Consider the following 24,127-nt stretch of genomic DNA (forward strand, 5'->3'; position numbering starts at 1 on the left):
GAAGATCTTGGAAAAAAAAGGAGATACAACAGAATGTAAGCTGTTACAAGCTGTCACTGATGTCAAGGCCAAGGCTTTTACAATGCCCCAACTTCTTTGAAGGCAGATAATAATCTGGAGTCTGATATAAACCATTTTCAAACTCATTTTCATACTGTTTAAAAACAAGCTCATATCTTCAAGAACTGAAATAAATGAACATGTAGGCTTAACATTTTATTCATTTATTAAATAAGAACAATCGCATATCATATGTTCACAATGTCAACAAACTTATACATTAAACATGAAAGAATGCTAAAATACAAATGACGAGCATGGTAACTGCTTAAAGCAATCCTTTTTTCAAAAGATATGAAGAGTGAGATTCCTTTTCACAGAAAATCGTTAAGAAGAAACAATCATATTTTGACAAGCATATTGCATAGAAAATACTTTTGTTGAATATCATTTGGGATTTCTCCTGGATTTAAATTTTATCAGAGCATTGAATAATTATAAAAAAAATCCATTCATAACCCATCAACATTCAAACATGATTACAACTTTCAAATACAATGACAATTTTCAAACAATATTATTATGAGCACTAAACCATTTCAAACAAACAACAAAAAGGCTAGAACTTGTAACAGTATCAAAGAAATGTATTTCTTAGTTTTAAATACAACAAATAAACCTTGAACTTCCTTAGCATTTAAACCTAAACAACAAAAGAACATTTTCTCACAAAAACAAAATGTGAGCCTATCACAGCACTAGGAATGTATTGCACAGTTTGGTTTTGGGAGGCTACATGGCATCAAAGTGGAATTTTTGAGCTTCTTGGCGTTTCTCTTTCTTGTCCTCGACCTGAAAAAGGAACAATTATGGTCATTATTTTTAACTGAGTTTCCTTACTTTCATTTAATACTATTACAACAGCATTCATGGATTTCATTATAGTACACACAACTGGTACACATCCTGTGAATACTACAAAAATACTGTGTGAAAATTGACTGACGGTTTTGTTTTTAATGATTTTGTTCTTAAATAACGTTGACAAACATTTGTGGTTTTTGTGTGACTCTAATCTATGATGCATTTTTTTTCCTATCGAGAAATGCATAAAGTAATATTAAAAAGTTTGCTTTAATTTTTAAAGTGCTCTCCGTAAAGATTTTCTTGGGGAGAAAATTATATTTTGCCACAGTACATGATGAAAGCAGAGCCCTATGGAGTACTGTTGGTATCCAATGATGGGATTTCAACAAACTTTTATTTTTTTAAATGACATTATTTCTTAGGAAAGCAGTAGGTAACATGACTTTTATATGACTATAAATTGATGCCTTGCTATTCTATCTGGAGTCAACATGTATATTGTAAATTTCAATGTGTAGGCAAAGTTAAGATATGTTATAACCGTCTGAAATGGACACAGACCTTATCTCTCCAGTGTAAGACAGCAACAAGACCCGCAATGAAGCCACACGTCCCCAACAGTGCAGCTCCCGTGAGCAACATCAGACGACTCGGCATCACAAACAACTTGCTTGTCCACCTAGGAAACATTTTAATGACGGTGTTTTAAAGATTTTACAAAATGGTTATTCAAACTGTACATGACTTGTACTTAAATCAGAATTATTATGCCCCCTTTTGAAAAAAGTGGGGTATATTGTTTTGCACATGTCGGTCGGTCGGTCGGTCGGTCGGTCGGTCGGTCTGTCTGTCTGTCGGTCGGTCGGTCGGTCGGAATACCAAATGGTTTCCGATCAATAACTTGAGAACGCTTTGACCGAGGGACCTCATACTTGGTATGTGTATTGGTCATCACCAGCAGATGAACCCTATTGATTTTGAGGTCAGTGGGTCAAAGGTCAAGGTCAGTGTGACCTTTACATGAAAAACAGTTTCCGATCAATAACTTGAGAACGCTTTGACCCAGGAACCTCATACTTGGTAGGTGTATTGGTCATGACCAGCAGATGAACCCTATTGATTTTGAGGTCAGTGGGTCAAAGGTCAAGGTCAGTGTGACCTTAACATGAAAAACGGTTTCCGATCAATAACTTGAGAACGCTTTGACCCAGGGACCTCATACTAGGTAGGCTTATTGGTCATGACCAGCAGATGAACCCTATTGATTTTGAGGTCAGTGGGTCAAAGGTCAAGGTCAGTGTGACCTTTACATGAAAAACGGTTTCCGATCAATAACTTGAGAACGCTTTGACCCAGGAACCTCATACTTGGTAGGTGTATTGGTCATGACCAGCAGATGAACCCTATTGATTTTGAGGTCAAAGGTCAAGGTCAGTGTGACCTTAACATGAAAAACGGTTTCCGATCAATAACTTGAGAACGCTTTGACCCAGGGACCTCATACTAGGTAGGCTTATTGGTCATGACCAGCAGATGAACCCTATTGATTTTGAGGTCAGTGGGTCAAAGGTCAAGGTCAGTGTGACTGTAAGCTGAAAAAAGGTTTTCTGATTGTCCATATTTTATTTTCTTATATAGTAGACAGTAGAAATTTATATGTCACTAAATGCATGAGTTGAAGTATCAGTTTTCAGTGAACATCTAGTTTAATTATGCCCCCCTTCGAAGCAGAGGGGTTATATAATTGCTTTGCACATGTCGGTCGGTCTGTTGGAAGACCAAAGCTTGTCCGAGTGATAACTCAACAATTCCCGGACCTATGGTCATCAAACTTGACATGAAGATTAGGTATGACCAGTAGATGACCTGCCTCATATGCATCCAATGACAAATCAGCTGTCATTTCAGTCCATGCATATTTCATTCAATTGTCCAAATATTTCTGGCAACTTGGCGCTCAGGGGGCATAATGTTTGACAAACATCTCTTGTTTATTTTATAACTGGTACTTCTTTGTTAAATGAAACATTAAAAAAATATACTGATAACTGTCAAGTTTTAGTCAAGTACATCAATTTTGTTTGAAGTACTACATCAATAATGCCCTTATGAAAATTAGAAAAAGATGAAATCTAATAAACTTTGTCAAAAAATATCCATTTTGAAAATCGCAGTCAATTATAGCTGACTCAAAAGAAACAACAATGATAGATGAATGGCAATACATATTCCATCCACATCGTGTGAGTACTCTGTGTACAGCAATGTGAAGCATACCAGAGGGATCATATATAGGGTGGGGAATAATGAGTGTGAAACACACAACTTACCCGGAGGGATCATGTATAGGGTGGGGAATAATGAGTGTGAAACACACAACTTACCCAGAGGGATCATGTATAGGGTGGGGAATAACGAGTGTGAAACACACAACTTACCCAGAGGGATCATGTATAGGGTGGGGAATAACGAGTGTGAAACACAACTTACCCAGAGGGATCATGTATAGGGTGGGGAATAACGAGTGTAAAACACATAACTTACCCAGAGGGATCATGTATAGGGTGGGGAATAACGAGTGTGAAACACACAACTTACCCAGAGGGATCATGTATAGGGTGGGGAATAATGAGTAACTGTGAATTAGGGATCACCGACTGCCATTCTCTGTTAAGGGCTGACTGAAAATAAAAAACAAGTTATTTATACATTGAACCAACCTATCTCATCAAGATCAGATTCTCAATAAGCTCTTAATAACATTAGGCAGTGCATACCAGTAGCATACCATTAGGTAATGAGTTTCGCGCTCAGATTTTTATGATTTTAGCAACTAACTAACAATGTTTTTTCCTGCCAGCAGAATTTTGAGACTTATTGGAATGAATGAAAGAGAAAGCAAAATTCAAAAATTGAAATACATTTTATAATTAAGTAATACATAACACAGTTTGCAAACATTAAAAGCATTAAATGACCTGTCAAAATCCGTCAAGTGATTTTCAAATCTACCATAGTTCAACATTTACTTCCTGTTGATTGACCCAATATAGTTGGCCAGGGTCTATGAAAGGAAGATAAGCCATAGGCCGAGAAAAACATGCTGGCCAAAATAAGCCATATATCACTACCCAACATGGAAATGTGTACCAAGTCTCAGAGTGATACCTCTTAAAATGAGGGAGAAGTTCACCCAACAAACTTCAATATAGCCAAAAGTTTAAAATTTATATTCAAGGGCACATACTGTAACTCTAAAATTAGATGGCTGTAGGTCACGAAAAATATGTCAGGCACTACACCATATCATGATGTTAACCATATTTCAAAATGATACCTCTTAAACAGTAGAAGTTTGCACTACAACTGCAATTATTAAAGCCATTTCCTCACATTTTCTGCAAAATTCATAATATTCTCTCTTATTTCTGCAGAACCCCGTCTTTCTTAAAATCTAGCTAAAACCCTAGAGCACTCTTAACAGTCTACTATTTTATATTCCAATTAATATATCTTACCGATGTATTAGTAGGTATGCCCACCCATAAACTGTCTACAAAGTTCGGCGTTTGCCCAAGCCCAAACACAGTATAGGGCAGCTGCAGAGGGAGGTAGGCTGATTGAGACAGCTGGAACGCTGAAAATAAAGCATATACTTAGTAAACAAAAGGTGTCAGAACTTGCGTTTTCCAGAAAACTGATGATAAAATTTCCAGAAATGCTTCATTTCAAAATGGTTTTTAATATTATTGGTTATTATTTATTTATTATTTATTTTTGTTCTTACTGTACAAAAACCTGTGAATATATCTTCACATTGTATGGAACTAAAATTTCTACAGTACAGGTCTATTTATTGCCACTGTAGACATCTGAATTGATGAAAACCATATAACATTCACAACCATTAAATCATTGAATAAGCTGTACATGTATAAGCACTGGACTAACAAATGCACATAACCTTAGGAACTAAAAGATTGTAACACTAAATAGTATGGCAAAACAAACTGGCTAACATGATCCAAATTTGCGTAATGTCCGTTACAAATCCACTTACCGGTAACATGTGCATATACACCCATTACTAATAAGCTTTTAATTGAGTGCCATTACTTTCCAACTTTTTGGGGAGTGCCTCCCATTTATTTTCATTTGGTTGTTGAGTGTCTCCCATTACTTTCCATTTACTTGTTGGGTGTCATTCGTTACTTACCAATTTTTTGTTGAGTATCATTCGTTACTTACCAATTTTTTGTTGAGTGTCATTCGTTACTTACCAATTTTTTGTTGAGTTCATTCGTTACTTACCAACTTTCTGTTGAGTGTCTCCCTTTACATCCAAGGTCTTGTACCGTATTGTTGGACCTGGCTGATTCACACCATACGGCTGCAATAACAGAAATGGTTATGGTGGGGTATTGAACAAGCATCATAAGGTAAACAGAGATTTATATAATAAGAATTTCTTTTTACATGTACATCTCTGCCAGCATCACCCTGCAGATTTATGGTCTAAATGTCCACTCTACACCGAAGTGGTCCTGGGATCAATCAGCGGGCTTTTTTTCATAAAAAAATACTTAACCAGTAGTATCTTTTGCCTATGGTACAGACTTTACAAGAGCACCTTAATTCATTTCTTTTTATCAGACAATCAAGGGGCACTACTCCACATTATTCTAGTTGCTACACTTATGTTTTATCAGCCATATGGCATAATTAACATTCATACAAAGTTTCATGAATATAATTCTTAAATGGTTTTCAATTTATTTCGTTTCAATGAGATATACCGGTACTTTTGAAACAAATATTTTATCTAGAGATGTAACTCAGCACCTCACTTAATATATAAAAAAAATCTTGACCTTACAATATTTTCCTATAAGCTCTTTAAAAAAAATTCAATATTAGCACATTTGTTCACTCTAACCTTTCTGTCACCTGGACAGTCGTAGTCACACCTTCCACTGACCACTGGAAAACAAAGGATAAACAAATAATCTATCTGTTTATGTATTTGTTTACCATATGATATCAAATGAATATCAGAAGTAAAAAAAATCAACAATGCGAACACCACTGAAATACAGAAAGATACCAGGCAGTGTTATTTGAGAGTATTTCACAAACTTTTGGTGTTGAGTAAGAGCTTTATGCATGTCTCGATTTGCATATGTGCATTCATAATCATTTTGTTCTTTCTTAATCAGAACTTACTGCTTGTATCACATGTCTGAATTATGTGTAGAAATTTTTGTACAAAATAATGAGGAGTGATGTCAATAACATTTTACTCCTATTTTCAATGTACTGGGATTTCCAATTCAAACAACCCCAATATCTATGCAAATTTTCAGCCCAAAATGTAACTTAACCATTTGAGTGATTTTCAATACAACTGCATGTGTACAACTCATCCAAATATATATGAACATCTAACACCCATTATGTAAACCATTTTCAATATCTATCCTACCCCAAAGTCTGTGAAACTTTTACACACAGTACAAGACCATTTCCAATACAAGCTAACTCTGTCACAAAAGTGAATAGCAATGAACTAACCTGTGACCTTTACAAAGCAGGCGTCATCCACAAAATCCTGCTTCCTGATTTGTATAACTGGGGAGTCCTTACTGTCAAGGGCTGTAACAATAATGTCAAGTATACCCTGAAAGAAAGAAAAACGTATAGTACCATGACGATATTGTCATTTTTATACTTAAGGCAATCATGTAAAATATGAACCTGGATCACCATACCAGATCCTTAAAGGTACAAGTGATTTGTTAAGATATAACTTTTTTGCTTGAATACAGTGAAAAACATACTTAGTTTTTAGGAATGTAAATACACAGTGTAATATAATGCATTAAAATATGTCAGAAAAAATGTCGTAAGCTCTGCTGTTGTTTCTATCCCTTTCAGTGTATCATGTATATCGATGGCCTCACTTCCAAATGTCGAAGCTACAAAATCCCATTTTTTTCAGAAGCAACGATTGTAGTACTTACGGTAATCTTGGTAATTTGATCACACATTTTATTTACAAAATGCCAAAATACAATTTTTGTAGTTTGCTGAATGTTCGGCATTTTTGCTTCTCCGTGTGATCTCCCAACATTGCTTGGCATTATAATCACATGATATGACACCATTTTCTCATTGGACTATTTGAAGTTAGATGTGGCTCGACTTTATCATTTTAGTGATGTAAAAATGATTTTGAAGTGAGGTCATTAATATGATTGAACACACCGTAATCTAATGTATATTGAATACAATCTTTTAAACTAAAGCAAAAATAACAAATTGGTTTTTCAATGAACTTACGCTATCCCTGACATCGTAGAATGCTGGCAGCAGAGCACGAACATCATGTGACTCTAGCCAGGTGTCCCAGCGGATCTCAAATCTCCGGGAAAATCCCCCACAATCCCCTTCACAGTCTTTATTGTAAAGCAACACTGCACGATGTAAATTCCTAGAATGTAACAATCAATTACAGTTTTCTTTAAATTAAAAGTTGTAAGCATACATAAGCCATGCAAGATGTTAATGACAACAGTAAAGTGTCGAAGTCAACTATGACATTACCTTAACTTTTAGCGTGAACATTTTTTTTAATTTAAAAAACCTACGAGGAAATAAAATTCTTCCTACTCAGTGGCATTTCCCAGTACAGCTATCAGATCTGGGTGACTGTCAAGGTTGAAATCCCCGACCCTCAATGTCGGGGGTACAGTGATGAAACTGGGGGCCCCAGATTTCCCGGGAGGTAAGAAGTTCCACTTAACCCCACTGTAGTCAAGACCCAGTGGAAGGTTAACCCACTGTGGAGAAATACATGGTACATTAACACAAGAATACAAAAGGTTTTTAAGTTCTCCTTCAATTTACTAATTAGGCCAGTAAGACCCATATAATAACATAGGCTGCATGGTTGCACTTCAAACAACAAAAGTCTAGGTTGTATAGGAGGAGTTTATTAGGGTATGTTTGTGGAGAACCCCTTTGGAGAAGCTTCATGTTATACGAGCACAATTATCTTCAGAAAACATTGGTTTCATGTGGTTTTGCAAGTCAGACAAATTTAAATGCTATTATCATATCAGCAACTTAGTTTCCCTACATTAGGAAAGATAACAGACCAGTTTTTCAATACGATGTTGAGGTCTTGTGTTGTGGGGAAACCAGAGTACGCAGAGAAAACCCACTTGTTGAGCTTGGTGACCACAAACTCATATGCGCCCAGGCCTGGAACCTAACCCGAGTCGCCCAGGTGAGAAGTGAGTGTGCTTACCACAGCGCTTACCGGACAACCAGGTTCATTAAACCATTTATATACCTTTCTTACTATTTTAATGCAAATGCAAAACCTAACACAAACAAATGCACAAGAGTATGATCTTTAAAGCTTTCAATCCCAAATTCAGGGATTAATCCGTAATTTTATCATCTCTGCTATAAATACATGTATGTATATCTATCATTCAAAAAGGTGCAAATTGTTAAAATTGGATGTGAGGTATACAGGTTATTGATAATTATCTGAATATTTTGAGGCTTGCTCAATGTCAATGCTGCAGCTTTATTTCTATTTTAGATATGACAACTGATGGTATTAAAGTAACGCATAGTCATCTGAAGTTGAAAAGATGCATGATTAATGCAGGGATTCTTAAAGCTCATAATTTTTAACCCTGAAAAATAGCCTAAGTCTTTTTGAATATGAGGGATTCATGCTCAAAGCAGGATTAAGAAGCTGAGGCCCATTTTGAAATATTTGCCCAAATCATTTATATTCATTTCAGGGTACTTCCTACTAAAATTCTACTGTTTTGGGTGCAATTGTTCAAGCAAAAAGCAATCTCTTCAACTGTTAAATACTATGAAGCTCAAAACTCTAAATCCTGATTAATTCTGAAATGTTGAACCCTTATTAATGTCATGCACCTGTTACCTACCTTTTCTCCATTATAAACCAACAGCAGGCTGTTCGAACAATCCTTGTCTTCACACACCGGAATAAGAGGGTCCACACGTAGATCACCGTCTGTGGAAACACACATATAATCATGTCACCTTATGTGCCAATCATTTCTATATGCCATTATTGAGTTCTTGCACTAGGGGCAGCGACAATTAATAATTGCAATCCACATCCCTAGAAATTAGTTCAAAAATAATATCAGAATTACAAGTTATAGTTACAGCACCCACAACCCCAGTTTTTGAAATTATACATAAGTGTTTTAGTGTGAGTGTATGATTTTGATCACTAAGTTGCAAATAACTAAACTGCTTTGTACCATGTCAAGAACAACTACATACTAGTACTCAATAATGTATTAAATATCTAATAATAATGTTGCAAAGTTATTTCTCTTTGATTATGAAAAATACACATTGGGTCCAAACCTAGATCTACAAAAGTTATCTGCCCATAGACTTGAATTTCTTTCCCTTCAATCTTTACTGGAATTGTTTTTCCATCCCAAGTCAAAACTCCATTCTGAAAAGACAATAAGAGAGTGCAACAAGGTGAGCCTTGTAAGTTAACTTAATCAATAATATAATTTCATGTTTTTGCAGCCGTAACAAGAGCCGTCGTAAGACAGTGCGCTCGACTACGCCGCTTTGACTTAGAAGTGAATACAATAAAGATGTAATATTAAGTTTGGTCTCTTTATGTCAAACCTAACTAAAACTAGAGATTGCTTTTTTGAAAAAGCGCATGTCTCCCCCATTGTGTGGTCGTAGGTGAGAAATAATCAATGATGGATCCCAAAATCAATAGGGGCCATCAACTAGTCATGACTAACTGGCATACCAAGTATGAAGTTCCTGGGTGTAAACGTTCTTGAGTTATTGAGCAGAAACCGGTTCTTCACCTCAAGGTCAGTGACCTTGACCTTTGACCAACTGATTGCAAAATCAACTAGACATCATGACCAACCTCACTTCAAAGTTTGGTGAACCTAGATCAAAGCATTCTCCTGATATTGCACGGAAATATTTTTTTACATTAGAGGTCACAGCGACGTTGACCTTTGACCTTGTGACCCCCCAAAATATAGGAGTTTTCTAAACCTCATGATCAACCTCCCTACCAAGTTTGGTGAACCTAGGTCAAACCATTGTCAAGATATTGAGCGGAAATGTTTTTTACATTGGGGGTCGCCGCGACCTTGACCTTTGACCTAGTGACCCCAAAAACAATAGGGATCTTCTACACCTCATGACCAACCTCCCTACCAAGTTTGGTGAACCTAGGTCAAACCGTTCTCAAGATTTTGAGCAGAAATGTTTTTTATATTGGGGGTCGCCGCGACCTTGACCTTTGACCTAGTGACCCCAAAAACAATAGGGATCCTCTACACCTCACGACCAACCTCCCTACCAAGTTTGGTGAACCTAGGTCAAACCATTCTCAAGATATTGAGCGGAAATGTTTTTTACATTGGGGGTCGCCGCGACCTTGACCTTTGACCTAGTGACCCCAAAAACAATAGGGATCCTCTACACCTCACGACCAACCTCCCTACCAAGTTTGGTGAACCTAGGTCAAACCATTCTCAAGATATTGAGCGGAAATGTTTTTTACATTGGGGGTCGCCGCGACCTTGACCTTTGACCTAGTGACCCCAAAAACAATAGGGATCCTCTACACCTCACGACCAACCTCCCTACCAAGTTTGGTGAACCTAGGTCAAACCATTCTCAAGATATTGAGCGGAAATGTTTTTTACATTGGGGGTCGCCGCGACCTTGACCTTTGACCTAGTGACCCCAAAAACAATAGGGATCTTCTACACCTCATGACCAACCTCCCTACCAAGTTTGGTGAACCTAGGTCAAACCATTGTCAAGATATTGAGCGGAAATGTTTTTTACATTGGGGGTCGCCGCGACCTTGACCTTTGACCTAGTGACCCCAAAAACAATAGGGATCTTCTACACCTCATGACCAACCTCCCTACCAAGTTTGGTGAACCTAGGTCAAACCATTGTCAAGATATTGAGCGGAAATGTTTTTTACATTGGGGGTCGCCGCGACCTTGACCTTTGACCTAGTGACCCCAAAAACAATAGGGATCTTCTACACCTCATGACCAACCTCCCTACCAAGTTTGGTGATCCTAGGTCATGCGGTTTTCCAGTTATCGATCGGAAACGAAGTGTGACGTACGGACGGACTGACGGACTACCGGACTACCGGACTACCGGACTACCGGACTGACGGACAGGGCAAAAACAATATGTCTCCCCCAGAGAGGGGGAGACATAATTATTCGATACATAAGGTCACTTTGATGCTGCCCTCCCACCAGCCCGCCCGAACAATGACACAAGTCATTCAAATAACTTGATTTCCCATTATTGAAATGTGGTTAAGAATTATAGTACAAATATGACTTTCAAAAGAAATAAAAAAAAAAAAAATAATACAAGGGCCATTATTTGTATTTAGGGTTAAAATGGAGTTATGTTTCTTGTTGTAAGATGGTGGTAAATAATTTTGAATATTATTAAGTGCTTTGAATGAACTGTATAGAAGTTGTTTTTTTTTTTAAATCCCAACTTGCCCTTTTACTTGCCTAAAACTTTAACCTAAGTCAATCAGGGGCCATAACTTTATAAAGGATATGGAGTTATGTAACATCATTGGGTGATGGTCCTAAACAACTGTGTGAAGTATCAAGTCAATTGAATGAAGGGTATGGAAGTTATTAATAAATATCCCAACCTGCCCTAAAACTTTAACCTAAGTTCCATAGTCAATCAGGGGCCATAATTTGTATAAAAGATAATATGGAGTTATCTAACATCATTATGTGATGGATCTAAACATCTGTGTGAAGTATTAAGTCAATTGAATGAATGGTATTGGAGTTTTAAGTGAAAATCCTAACTTGCCCTAAAACTTTAACCTGCCCTAAAACTTTAACCTAAGTCAATCAGGGGCCATAACTTGCATAAAGGATAATATGGAGTTATGTAACCTCATTGTGTGATGGTCCTGAACAACTGTGTGAAGTATTAAGTCAATTGAACAAAGAGTATAGAAGTTATTAATAAATATCCCAACCTGCCCTAAAACTTTAACCTAAGTTCCATAGTCAATCAGGGGCCATAATCTGTGTAAAGAATAATATGGAGTTATCTAACCTCATCATGTGATGGCCCTGAACAACTGTGTGAATTATTAAGTCAATTGAATGAAGGGTATTGGACTTATAAGTGAAAATCCCAACTCCCCCTAAGACTTTAACCGGACGCCGACGCCGGGGCAAGTAGTATAGCCCATCTATTCTTCGAATAGTCAAGCTAAAAACACTTTCTTCTCTTAGTTTGGCAAAGATATGTGACCATTGAAAACTTTGCATGATGATCATATTTATCAAAACTATTTTTCGCCATAAAATCAACATTTTATCACTTTTTGTTATGTACTAGTGAAAAAAAAGAAATGGTAGATGCACAAATATACCTACAGGTGTTTAAACTTCTTAAATGGCAACCTTTTTATTTCATCTATATAATAAATTATCTGAAAATAGGCCCATGTTAAAATCTAGAATGCCTCTTCATTAGAGTTGCACTGGTATGTCAGGAACATGAGGTAACCAGCATATAATCAAGGTATATCTCTGGATCATTATATTTTGACAAACTTGTCACTATGCACAGTTTTTTTTCCAGCTAGAACACAATGATACAACAAGGTATTCCACCCACCCTGTTAATCTGATGACCCAACATAATATTGAACAAATATGCAGTCTAACTATTTTAATAAAAAAATCAAAGAGGGAGAATTTCACTGACTCACCATGCTTATCATATTACCTCAATATCATTTTTTTGTTTTTAATGTTAAATTCATTATCTTTGTTAACAAAAAATCCACCTGCATTTCAAATTAACCTTATTTATCCAGTATTCCAATTGGGGTATTCCACCAGCCTGCGAGACAACCATCATATCTGGAATAAAACAAAATAGAATCCTACAATGCATGTTTATTTTATTTGCAAAGTTTCAGGAGTCAAAAAACTAAATTTGCCAAGGTTGAAATACTGAACATTCAAATGTGGTAATGCCATCATGTATTGATCTTTCAAATGCGGTAATGCTATCATGTATTGACCTTTCAAATGCAGTAATGCCATCATGTATTGACCTTTCAAATGCAGTAATGCCATCATGTATTGACCTTTCAAATGCAGTAATGCCATCATGTATTGACCTCAAATGCGGTAATGCCATCATGTATTGACCTTTCAAATGCAGTAATGCCATCATGTATTGACCTTTCAAATGCGGTAATGCCATCATGTATTGACCTTTCAAATGCGGTAATGCCATCATGTATTGACCTTTCAAATGCGGTAATGCCATCATGTATTGACCTTTCAAATGCGGTAATGCCATCATGTATTGACCTTTCGAATGCAGTAATGCCATCATGTATTGACCTTTCGAATGCAGTAATGCCATCATGTATTGACCTTTCGAATGCAGTAATGCCATCATGTATTGACCTTTCGAATGCAGTAATGCCATCATGTATTGACCTTTCAAATGCGGTAATGCCATCATGTATTGACCTTTCGAATGCGGTAATGCCATCATGTATTGACCTTTCGAATGCGGTAATGCCATCATGTATTGACCTTTCGAATGCAGTAATGCCATCATGTATTGACATTTCAAATGCCATCATGTATTGACCTTTCAAATGCGGTAATGCCATAAATGCGGTAATGCCATCATGTATTGACCTTTCAAATGCAGTAATGCCATCATGTATTGACCTTTCAAATGCGGTAATGCCATCATGTATTGACCTTTCAAATGCAGTAATGCCATCATGTATTGACCTTTCAAATGCGGTAATGCCATCATGTATTGACCTTTCAAATGCGGTAATGCCATCATGTATTGACCTTTCAAATGCAGTAATGCCATCATGTATTGACCTTTCAAATGCAGTAATGCCATCATGTATTGACCTTTCAAATGCGGTAATGCCATCATGTATTGACCTTTCAAATGCGGTAATGCCATCATGTATTGACCTTTCAAATGCAGTAATGCCATCATGTATTGACCTTTCAAATGCGGTAATGCCATCATGTATTGACCTTTCAAATGCGGTAATGCCATCATGTATTGACCTTTCAAATGCAGTAATGCCATCATGTATTGACCTTTCAAATGCAGTAATGCCATCATGTATTGACCTTTCAAATGCGGTAATGCCATCATGTATTGACCTTTCAAATGCGGTAATGCCATCATGTATTGACCTTTCAAATGCGGTAATGCCATCATGTATTGACCTTTCAAATGCAGTAATGCCATCATGTATTGACCTTTCAAATGCAGTAATGCCATCATGTATTGACCTTTCAAATGCGGTAATGCCATCATGTATTGACCTTTCAAAAGCGGTAATGCCATCATGTATTGACCTTTCAAATGCGGTAATGCCATCATGTATTGACCTTTCGAATGCAGTAATGCCATCATGTATTGACCTTTCGAATGCAGTAATGCCATCATGTATTGACCTTTCAAATGCAGTAATGCCATCATGTATTGACCTTTCAAATGCGGTAATGCCATCATGTATTAACCTTTCGAATGCGGTAATGCCATCATGTATTGACCTTTCGAATGCAGTAATGCTATAATGTATTGACCTTTCAAATGCAGTTATGCCATCATGTATTGACCTTTCGAATGCGGTAATGCCATCATGTATTGACCTTTCGAATGCGGTAATGCCATCATGTATTGACCTTTCGAATGCGGTAATGCCATCATGTATTGACCTTTCAAATGCGGTAATGCCATCATGTATTGACCTTTCGAATGCAGTAATGCTATAATGTATTGACCATTCAAATGCAGTTATGCCATCATGTATTGACCTTTCGAATGCAGTAATGCCATCATGTATTGACCTTTCGAATGCACTTGTGCCAATATGAATGGACCATTCAAATGCAGTTACCCCAACATGAATGGACCATTCAAATGCAGTTACCCCTACGTGAATTGATCATTCAAATGCAGTTACCCCTACGTGAATTGATCATTCAAATGCAGTTACCCCTACGTGAATTGATCATTCAAATGCAGTTACCCCTACGTGAATTGATCATTCAAATGCAGTTACCCCTACGTGAATTGATCATTCAAATGCAGTAACCCCTACGTGAATTGATCATTCAAATGCAGTTACCCCAACATGAATTGATCATTCAAATGCAGTTACCCCAACGTGAATTGATCATTCAAATGCAGTTACCCCTACATGAATTGATCATTCAAATGCAGTTACCCCTACATGAATTGATCATTCAAATGCATTTACCCCTACGTGAATTGACCATTCAAATGCAGTTACCCCAACGTGAATTGATCATTCAAATGCAGTTACCCCTACATAAATTGATCATTCAAATGCAGTTACCCCAACATGTATTAACAACCCAAAGACTATGCCCCCAACATTTTTTGACCATCCAAAGGCAGTACGGTAACCCCAACATGTATTGACCATTCAAACACAGTACCCCATACATGTATGGAACATTTAAAAGCAGTTACCCCAACATGTATTGACCATTCAAATGCAGTAACCACAACATGTATTGACTATTCAAATACAGAAACCCCAACATGTATTGACTTTTCAGATGCTGTAACCCCAAAATTATTGACCATTCAAATCAGTAATCCAAAATGTATTGACTATTTAAATGCAGAAACCCTAACATGTATTGACCATTCAAATGCAGTTACCCCAACATGTATTGACAAAATTCTTACAGTTACCCCAACATTTATGAACAATATCAATACCATGTTATAACACCATTTGTTTTTAACCATTCCAATGCAATAACCCCAACATATATAAATAAAGTCATACATTATATTTTAGTATTTATAAACACTGTGTTTAATGTTTGATGAGTCTTTTGTTGAATGACCCTGTAGTTTACATGGTCAAAACACATTGCAATTTACAAATTATCATATACCATAATTAAGTTTTGGCACCTCAAAGGAAAATATAGCTTTTGATATATACAAAAACAACAACAACAACAACTTTTAATTCATTAAGGCAATAATGCCTATAGCATACAAACAGTTTACGAGCAAACAGGTAAAGGATATATACTCCTGTGTTATTATGTAAATACAGTGGAAACTCACTAAACCCGACAAGGTCTGGACTGGGCAAAATTTCCGGTTTAGTGAGGATTCCGGTTTAGTGAGGATTTGATGTAGGGAGTAAGTTTACTCAAAAAAACTTCGATGTTTAGACGGAGCATGAGACATGAGTTAAGCACATGCAAAAGTGATAAACATAATTAAACATTTCTGTGTTTTTATAATCATCTTTTTTTCGAGTCTTAAAATAAAACAACTCGCGTAATTTAATGCTTGTTAAGTATGTTTGATAGTTTAATTAACACACCCCTCTAATTTGATTCAATCATAGAAGTCTTTAGATAAAACAACCCTCCAAAATGATCACTTAATAACCGTTTCTAGTTCTTTATTTTCTGCAACAAACAAATTAATGTTTCAATCAATTTTCTTTTCACAAGTTTGATAATCGTTTGATTATCGCGCGGCAGTCAATCCACAGCGCAATCATCATTATCGATTATCGAGTTAACACAACATCACAGGTGCAATATTTAACGACGCACCGGCTGTCAAAACAAAGTGACACGCGATTCACGAATTCCTAATACACAAACTCATTTTGACATGTTTGAACAAATATACGTCCGGTTTTGTGAGGTAAAATTACGTTGACAACTAACAAATATTCTCGATTTTTTGTCCGGTATCCGGAATTCCGAGGTTCCGGTTTTGTAGGGATTATTTTACATTGAAAATAGAAGAGGAAAATCGGAACTCTGAAAAAAGTCCGGTATCCCGAGGATTCCGGTTTTGTGGAGATCCGGTTTAGTGAGTTTCCACTGTACCATGCAAATTTTCCTATTTCATTGGACAAGTTACTAAAATTGTTACTAAAAGGTATATTGTATCATGCTGGGATATTTACCTGCAGTCAGGTCATTGTTTATATCAAGAAAGGCACTAGTTTGTGGGCTCCACAGGGGGTCAAACTTCTCCTTTCCCTCAGGAAGAGCCATTTTAACCACAGTGACGTTTCTGCTACCACTGAAAAGAAACACATGATAATATTTATCAAGTCTTATAATTATAGAGCTGGCACAGGAAAGTGAAAAATGCCCATAAAAAGCTTTGTTTGACAGAAAGCCATATTTGGCCTGTATGGACAAATAGCCTTCAGTATCTAACATAATTTTATTATTGTCATGACAACCTTGCCACACTTAAGTCAAAATCAATAGGGGTCATGTGCTGTTAATGACCAGTCTGCCAGCCTTCTTCAGTTATTTATTGGAAACATATATTTAGCTCAAGGTCACCATGACCTTGACCCACTGACCTCAAAATGATGAGGCTGCTGCTCATGACCAACTGGCCTAACAAGTTTGAGGTCCCTGGCCTCACACATTCTTTATTTATTGACTGGAAATGGGTTTTTAGCTTACAATCACTATGACCTTGACCTTTGACACACTGACCTCAAAATCAATAGGGTTGATCCACTGGTGATCACCAAACTGCCTATCAAGTTTGAAGTCAATGGTTAAGGTTAAAGTCACCATGAAATGACCTTGACCCTTTGACCCAATGACCAAAAAATTGTTAGGGTTCATCTGCTGGTCATGACTAACCTGCCTACGAAGTTTGAGGTCACTGGGTGTTTTTCAAATATTGATCGGAAACCTTGGGTACCGACAACAGACAGACAGTCTGCTCACTATATGCAGCTCTTCAGGGGCATAAAAATAATATGTAAACTGCTTTCTAGGATAGATGTTTATGCTTTAATCATGTACATAATATAATATTGATATGTTCACCTGTAGGTACGTCAATATGTATCAGTGACTGAAATGAATCAAAATTTGCATTAGCCTCCCCAAAAAACTTGTAAAACCTTGTACGTGATTTTATAGAGTTGGATTAGTAAGGTTTTTCTTGCATTTTACAATATAGTAAATATAGTCAAGCTAGTGTTTCAAAATCTGAATTTCTATGACTGATGTATTTCCAGACATATGAGAATGCCTCTATTTCTTAGCTTCCAAACAACAAAATGGAGAGATGAAAACAAATTCTACTAAATTTTTCTCAATACTTGCACAGTGAGAAATTAAACCATGGTTAGATTTCATGGGGGATAAATATTTGTACACAACACCTCACCTCATGATCCAAAACTGCCTTGTCCCATCTGCACTCTCACCAAACAAATCCGGTATCATGTCAGCATTGTAGCTGAAATATATATGTCAAAACTTAATCATATTCATTTTTAGTTGGTATTACACATGTTAGCTCCTAGCCTCCACAATCATAATCAGACATTACTTGGGCTGTATTCATAAATAAAGTTAGCAACAATTATTTTAAATACCCTCTACTTTTCCTTAATCTTATTCATTTTCATTTGTCATCTAAGACTACTTATTTTGCTTATTTTCATATTTTGTGTGTAAACACATTTTTAGTTTACTTTAAATCAACTAAGAAAAAAAAAGACAATTTTCCACGAATTTGAAAATATAACCTAATATATACCAAACTAATAAATTTATATATACATCTATTTCTTTTTAAATATTTGAAAGTCAGTCCCTCTGAAAGATTTCAATCCATGTAAACAACATTTAAAGAAATCTAATCCAATCTGGTTAACGTATCATTTTATTTGAATATACATTATTTTAAATATTTAATGGAAATTAAAGGGGACTGGGGATTACTTACTCCATCACAAGAGGCTGATCTGTCATTTTTGATAACTGCAAATTTTCATCTGCAATAAATTCAATTTATAATTGTATATAAAGTAATAACAAGCTTTCTTATCTGTCTTATAACAATACATCTGAATATAGATTATCATTCTTAATGCTGCACTCTCACAGATAGAATATTTTGACAACTGTTTAATTTTTTGTCTTCGAATGAGCCAATTTTAGGGTTAATCTCTGGAAACCATTGATATATGACTGCTGACAAAAAATTGGATCCCAGTTTTCACATTTACAGTCAATTTTATGGCGTTGCTAACGCATTATGAACAAGAGCTGTCACAGAGACAGTGCGCTCGACTATTCCGCCGCTTTTCAGTGTAAGGATTGAAAAGTTTTGGCGAAACATGCATGGATCACTGTTAGATTAGAATCCAATGCAATACATGGTGTGCTGAGATATTAACATAAATGTGGTTACATGCAAAATATTAACCAGAATTTTTAAGTGTAATAATAAAGGCCCATTTTTTGCAAAATACAGTTATCTAACTTGGTTATTCAATTAGGTTGGGTGGTTGAATACCATTGTATAAAGTCTCAATGCAATACATCAAGTAATTGCTGAGATAATATCCTATGTGTGCTAACATGCAAGACCTTAACCAGAATTTCTAAGTCTCATAATAAAGGGGCAAAAATTATATAATAAGAAAGATAGAGTTATCTAACTTGATTAAATAAGAAGGTTAAATGGTTGGGAGCATGTGTGTAAAGTTTCAATGCAATACATCCAGTAGTTGCTGAGGTATTGACTTAAAAGTGGTTACATGCAAAACCTTAACCAGAATTTCTAAGTCGAACAATAAAGGGCAATTATTTGCATTAAATGCAAATTAGAGTTATCTAACTTGGTTATTTAAGTAGGTTGGATGGTTGAGTACCATTGTATCAAGTCTCGATGCAATACCTCAAGTAGTTGCTGAGATATTGACCAATGTGTGCTTGCACGCAAAACCTTAACCAGAATTTCTAAGTCGAACAATAAAGGGCAATTATTTGCATTAAATGCAAATTAGAGTTATCTTACTTGGTTAATTAAGTAGGTTGGATGGTTGAGTACCATTGTATCAAGTCTCAATGCAATACCTCAAGTAGTTGCTGAGATATTGACCAATGTGTGCTTGCACGCAAAACCTTAACCAGAATTTCTAAGTCGCATAATAAAGGGCAATTATTTGCATTAAATGCAAACAAGAGTTATCTAACTTGGTTAATTAAGTAGGATGGATGGTTGAGTACCATTGTATCAAGTCTCAATGCAATACCTTAAGCAGTTGCTGAGATATTAACCTATGTGTGCTTGCACGCAAAACCATAACCAGAATTTCTAAGTCAAATAATAAAGGCCTATTATTTGCATTTAATGCAAACTAGAGTTATCTAAATTGGTTAATTAAGTAGGTTGGATGGTTGAGTACCATTGTATCAAGTCTCAATGCAATACCTCAAGTAGTTGCTGAGATACTAACCTGTGTGTGCTTGCAAGCAAAACCTTAACCAGAATTTCTAAGTCAAATAATAAAGGCCAATTATTGGCATTAAATGCAAACTAGAGTTATCTAACTTAGTTAATTAAGTATGTTGGATGGTTAAGTACCATTGTATCAAGTCTCAATGCCATACCTCAAGTAGTTGCTGAGATATTAACCTATGTGTGCTTGCACGCAAAACCTTAACCAAGGGGTGACGCCGACGCTTGGGTGAGTAGTATAGCTCTCCTTATTCTTCGAATAGTCGAGCTAAAAATGAGGGATTTTTTGCATAAAACCCCCCCAGTAAATATGTAAACCTGCGATCTGATTTTTTGTCAGCAGTCTAATATCACTTGTTTCCAGACATAAACACAAAACAGATGGATTCTAAAACAAAAAGTAAAAAAAAATATTGTCAAAATGGTAAATCTGTGAGAGTACAGCTTTAAGGAAAATTATAGTAAAAAAGTAGAATATGTGCTGAGGTAAGTATGGTAAAAGAAAGAGATACAAAGCAATATTTACTCTCACTCTGTATAGTCCATCTAGAAACAAGAGCTGTCATAAGACAGCTCACGTAACTATATGTCACTTTGACTATGAGATATATAACTGAATACATGCATTGTTATTGAAATATGTGCATTTCAAAAATAGGGGCTTTTACTTGTACTGAGTATCATATGGAGTCAACAAATTGATTGCCCTGAACAATTATTGTGAAGTATCATGTCAATTCAATGAACTTTGTTTTTAGATAAGACTAAAAATCCCAATTTGCTCTATACTTTTAACCAAATTTTCTTAGTCATTAAAGGGCCATAATTTGCATTTAGGATCATATTGAGTTATGCACCAGTCAATTGTAACCACGGCCCCCCCAGGTCCGGGGGTATACCGGGGATAGCCGGGGAAATGGGCCGTGTTTTTACTTTCCAGGTGGCCCCGCAGTGCCGGATGACTGCGGTGGTTTTATCTTTGCGCAAAATTTAGCGGAGAATGATCCTTATCTAGAGTCCCTGGGGGGCTGGGGCATTTGGCGGGTATTTTACCATCAGTTCTTCTCTGCAGGGCAGAGATTTTTCCCTGGCTTGGCTGGACCAAAAGTCAAAGTCCCCGCTATTCCCCGGACCTGGGGGGGGGGGGGGGGGGGGGGGGGGGGGGGGCCGTGGTTACAATTGACTGGTGCATTATTTATCTGAATTGTCTGATGGCCTTGCTTTGTTTATACTCTAGAAGCAAGACTTTGGTCTTTTCTTTGAATGTTGAATTGTCAATTAAAACAAGGATCAATCCTTGTAAAATGTAGAACATGTACCTTTACTGAGAGAACCGCCATCTCCCCAGTATATTCTTCCTGTTACAAAAGAACGATCATCTTCCTTCTCGTTGAACGTTACTAGGACATCCATCTGTAAATCACCATCAAAGTCTGCTGGAACCACACTGGAAATGCTTGACTTGAATGTGGAATTGTCAAGAAGCGTCTTTTGTGTAAATTCTTTATCATTGTCAGCTAAGTAAAGTTCCACTGCATTACCTGTGTAATGTAAAATAGTGAGATTTTTTTTAAACTGTCAATTTTTTACAGCACATGGTGCAAATCTTAGATCAATGTGTTATGCTAGCTCCCTCTCCTGGCACTTGGCATAAGATAAGAAACACAATAAAATAATTCAATACTGGTTAAAACATAAAAAATGTCTTGCGTTTATTTGTACTTTCCAGGTGTTGACTTTTTAGATAATACATGTACTGTAAAACTGCGAAACCTTGAGTGAACTGATGCTTTGATCGACCCGAGTTTCAATTTTCCAGTCTGTTATGAAATATCTTTCATTGTATTTTAAGTTAAAAGTCGTCAAACCGACTGTTTACTATTATGTGTTGCATTGTGGAAATCGCTTATATGTATAAAGGCTGTTGTATACTAAATGCATAAGAGAAAACAATTATAAATGAATAAATAGTTACGTTTATTTTTACAAAAAGCACATATCCTAAACAAGCAACATTTAGATATGACAGTACATATTATGGCATTAGTCAGATTTAAGTTTCGCAAAATCAAGGGTTGATGATTGGAGCATCTTGTCTGTCTCGCGAAACTGTTCAAACTCATAATTATCTTCTCAAATGCCCTTCAACTATTAACGGTCATGCGTAAACAGTGGTAAACGATTTTTCACCCCTTATGAAATTTCCTTTCAACTGTCATTCAATTTTTTACAACTTGCGAAAATTTTAACACCTTCGGGAAGAAGTGCGAAATTATGACTTCGAGGGAGCCAGGTATTGTGCATGATTTGTGTATTTGGGACCGACTTTTGTGCTCGACCTCTCGACTTATTTTGGTTTAGATGCAGCGTAAGTATATTTTATATGAAAATAGAAGGAAGAATGTTCGGGACCAAGCTCCGACCTCAAGGGACCGCCGGTTCTCAAATGACCGCCTGCTCGAACAACCGCAGTTTTACATCCTATGCAGAGTGATCAGTTCTGCAGTTATTTCAATATTTGCATTGCTTTTGATATCAACAGATGGATGTTACATGAAAAAATGCATGAAAGCAATGTGTCTGTTGTTTTTATTTATACTGATTTGCATTGTTATATAATCGAAAAGAACATCTTGGTTATATTTGAAGCTTTGGTATAAATATTTCAGTGCTGCTCTTACCTTCTGAAGCCAAATGTACGCAACTTTTAATTAGTTTTCTGATGGTTATATTTAGGCTAGTTTGCACATAATAGATTAATTGGTTAATAGTAATTTAACATTGGTTAAACATTGACCAATCAATAAACAAATTAGCTTACTTTGACCAAACCAAACAACTTACTGGCTTACTTATGTCATTTGCATGATTAAATGTCAAAACACTTCAATATCTCTTTTTTAGTATTTCCATAAATCAAGTAAGAACACTGGACTTAATTAAAGTATGAATTCTTGATGTATATAAATCTAGAATTACCTCTAAAATGGCATGAATATGATCAGGTTATAAATGATATATACTTTACAGGGTCAGGTCACGGATTCAACTTTCAAGGTTGCGTAACTTATGCACCAGTCAATTGTAACCATGGCCCCCTCCCCAAGGTCTGGGGAATAGCAGGGACTTTGACTTTCGGTCCAACCAAGCCCAGGCAAAATCCCCACCCTGTGGGAACGAACTGCTGGTTAAACCCCCGCCAAATGCCCCCACACCCCAGGGACCCTAAGTAAGGCCCATTCCCTGCTATATTTGGCGCGAAGACAAAACCTCCGCATTCACACAGCACTGCCGTGGTTACAACTGATTGGTGGATTAATGGCATAACCTTTTGACTTGAGCTCCACTCAATTTTTTTAACAATATTTAGACTGAAATAATGCATTTTGGGCGCGTTTTATTACTTTTTCCTCCTATAATGAAATAAAAAGTAAACTTGGACGATTTTAGTGGGAGGGGGTGTGGTCCCCTGGATCAGCTAGTGAAATATATATGAAACGCTATTTAGAAAAATGTAAACTTCTTATATTATATCCGAAAAAACTCACACAATTGTATCCGAAATCTTCTCCCTACCTGTTTCAGATATGACAAATATGTCTGTGTACTTGTCAGCATTAAAATCACCAAAAGCTGAGATGAAGCCATGTGGTTTTGAACCAAATATTTTGTCGGTAACATCTTCAAGGGTTAAACAACACTTAATAAGGAGAAAAACTAAAAGGAAAAAATATATTTGAGTCATTTTTTTATTGCGGATGTTGTATATGTAAACATTGACTGGTAAGCGGTTCAAGGAAGAAGGCCACACTAAATTTAACAAATC

At 36.4% G+C, this 24,127-nt stretch overlaps 1 protein-coding gene across 1 annotated transcript; it reads right to left on the bottom strand.

Annotated features, from left to right (window-relative positions):
• Window positions 1-203: 203 nt before the first annotated feature.
• LOC128242070 (T-cell immunomodulatory protein-like) lies at window positions 204-24,076 on the bottom strand. Its single transcript, XM_052959106.1, has 17 exons — window positions 23,878-24,076; window positions 21,621-21,842; window positions 18,781-18,829; window positions 18,217-18,288; window positions 16,979-17,097; window positions 12,805-12,863; window positions 9,295-9,388; window positions 8,841-8,929; window positions 7,537-7,706; window positions 7,207-7,357; window positions 6,439-6,544; window positions 5,804-5,847; window positions 5,179-5,257; window positions 4,386-4,504; window positions 3,466-3,548; window positions 1,429-1,546; window positions 204-852 (listed from the first exon to the last, which is right to left on the bottom strand). Exons 1-17 carry the CDS (start codon window positions 24,044-24,046, stop codon window positions 793-795), a joined length of 1,803 nt encoding a protein of 600 aa, XP_052815066.1. The 5' UTR covers window positions 24,047-24,076; the 3' UTR covers window positions 204-792.
• Between the last annotated feature and the right edge of the window lie 51 nt (window positions 24,077-24,127).

Source organism: Mya arenaria, chromosome 8 (assembly GCF_026914265.1).
Source record: "Mya arenaria isolate MELC-2E11 chromosome 8, ASM2691426v1".
In the NCBI taxonomy this organism is placed as follows: Eukaryota; Metazoa; Mollusca; class Bivalvia; order Myida; family Myidae; genus Mya; species Mya arenaria.

What these genes read in the sequence shown, in the direction of transcription:
- LOC128242070 (XM_052959106.1), bottom strand. Translation starts at nt 24,046, where the DNA reads ATGACTCAAATATATTTTTTCCTTTTAGTTTTTCTCCTTATTAAGTGT. An exon ending in TGGCGGTTCTCTCAGTAAAG is followed by an intron (nt 18,830 to 21,620) that starts GTACATGTTCTA and finishes AATTTATTGCAG; the next exon opens with ATGAAAATTTGCAGTTATCA. An exon ending in AAACAATGACCTGACTGCAG is followed by an intron (nt 12,864 to 16,978) that starts GTAAATATCCCA and finishes GTTTTATTCCAG; the next exon opens with ATATGATGGTTGTCTCGCAG.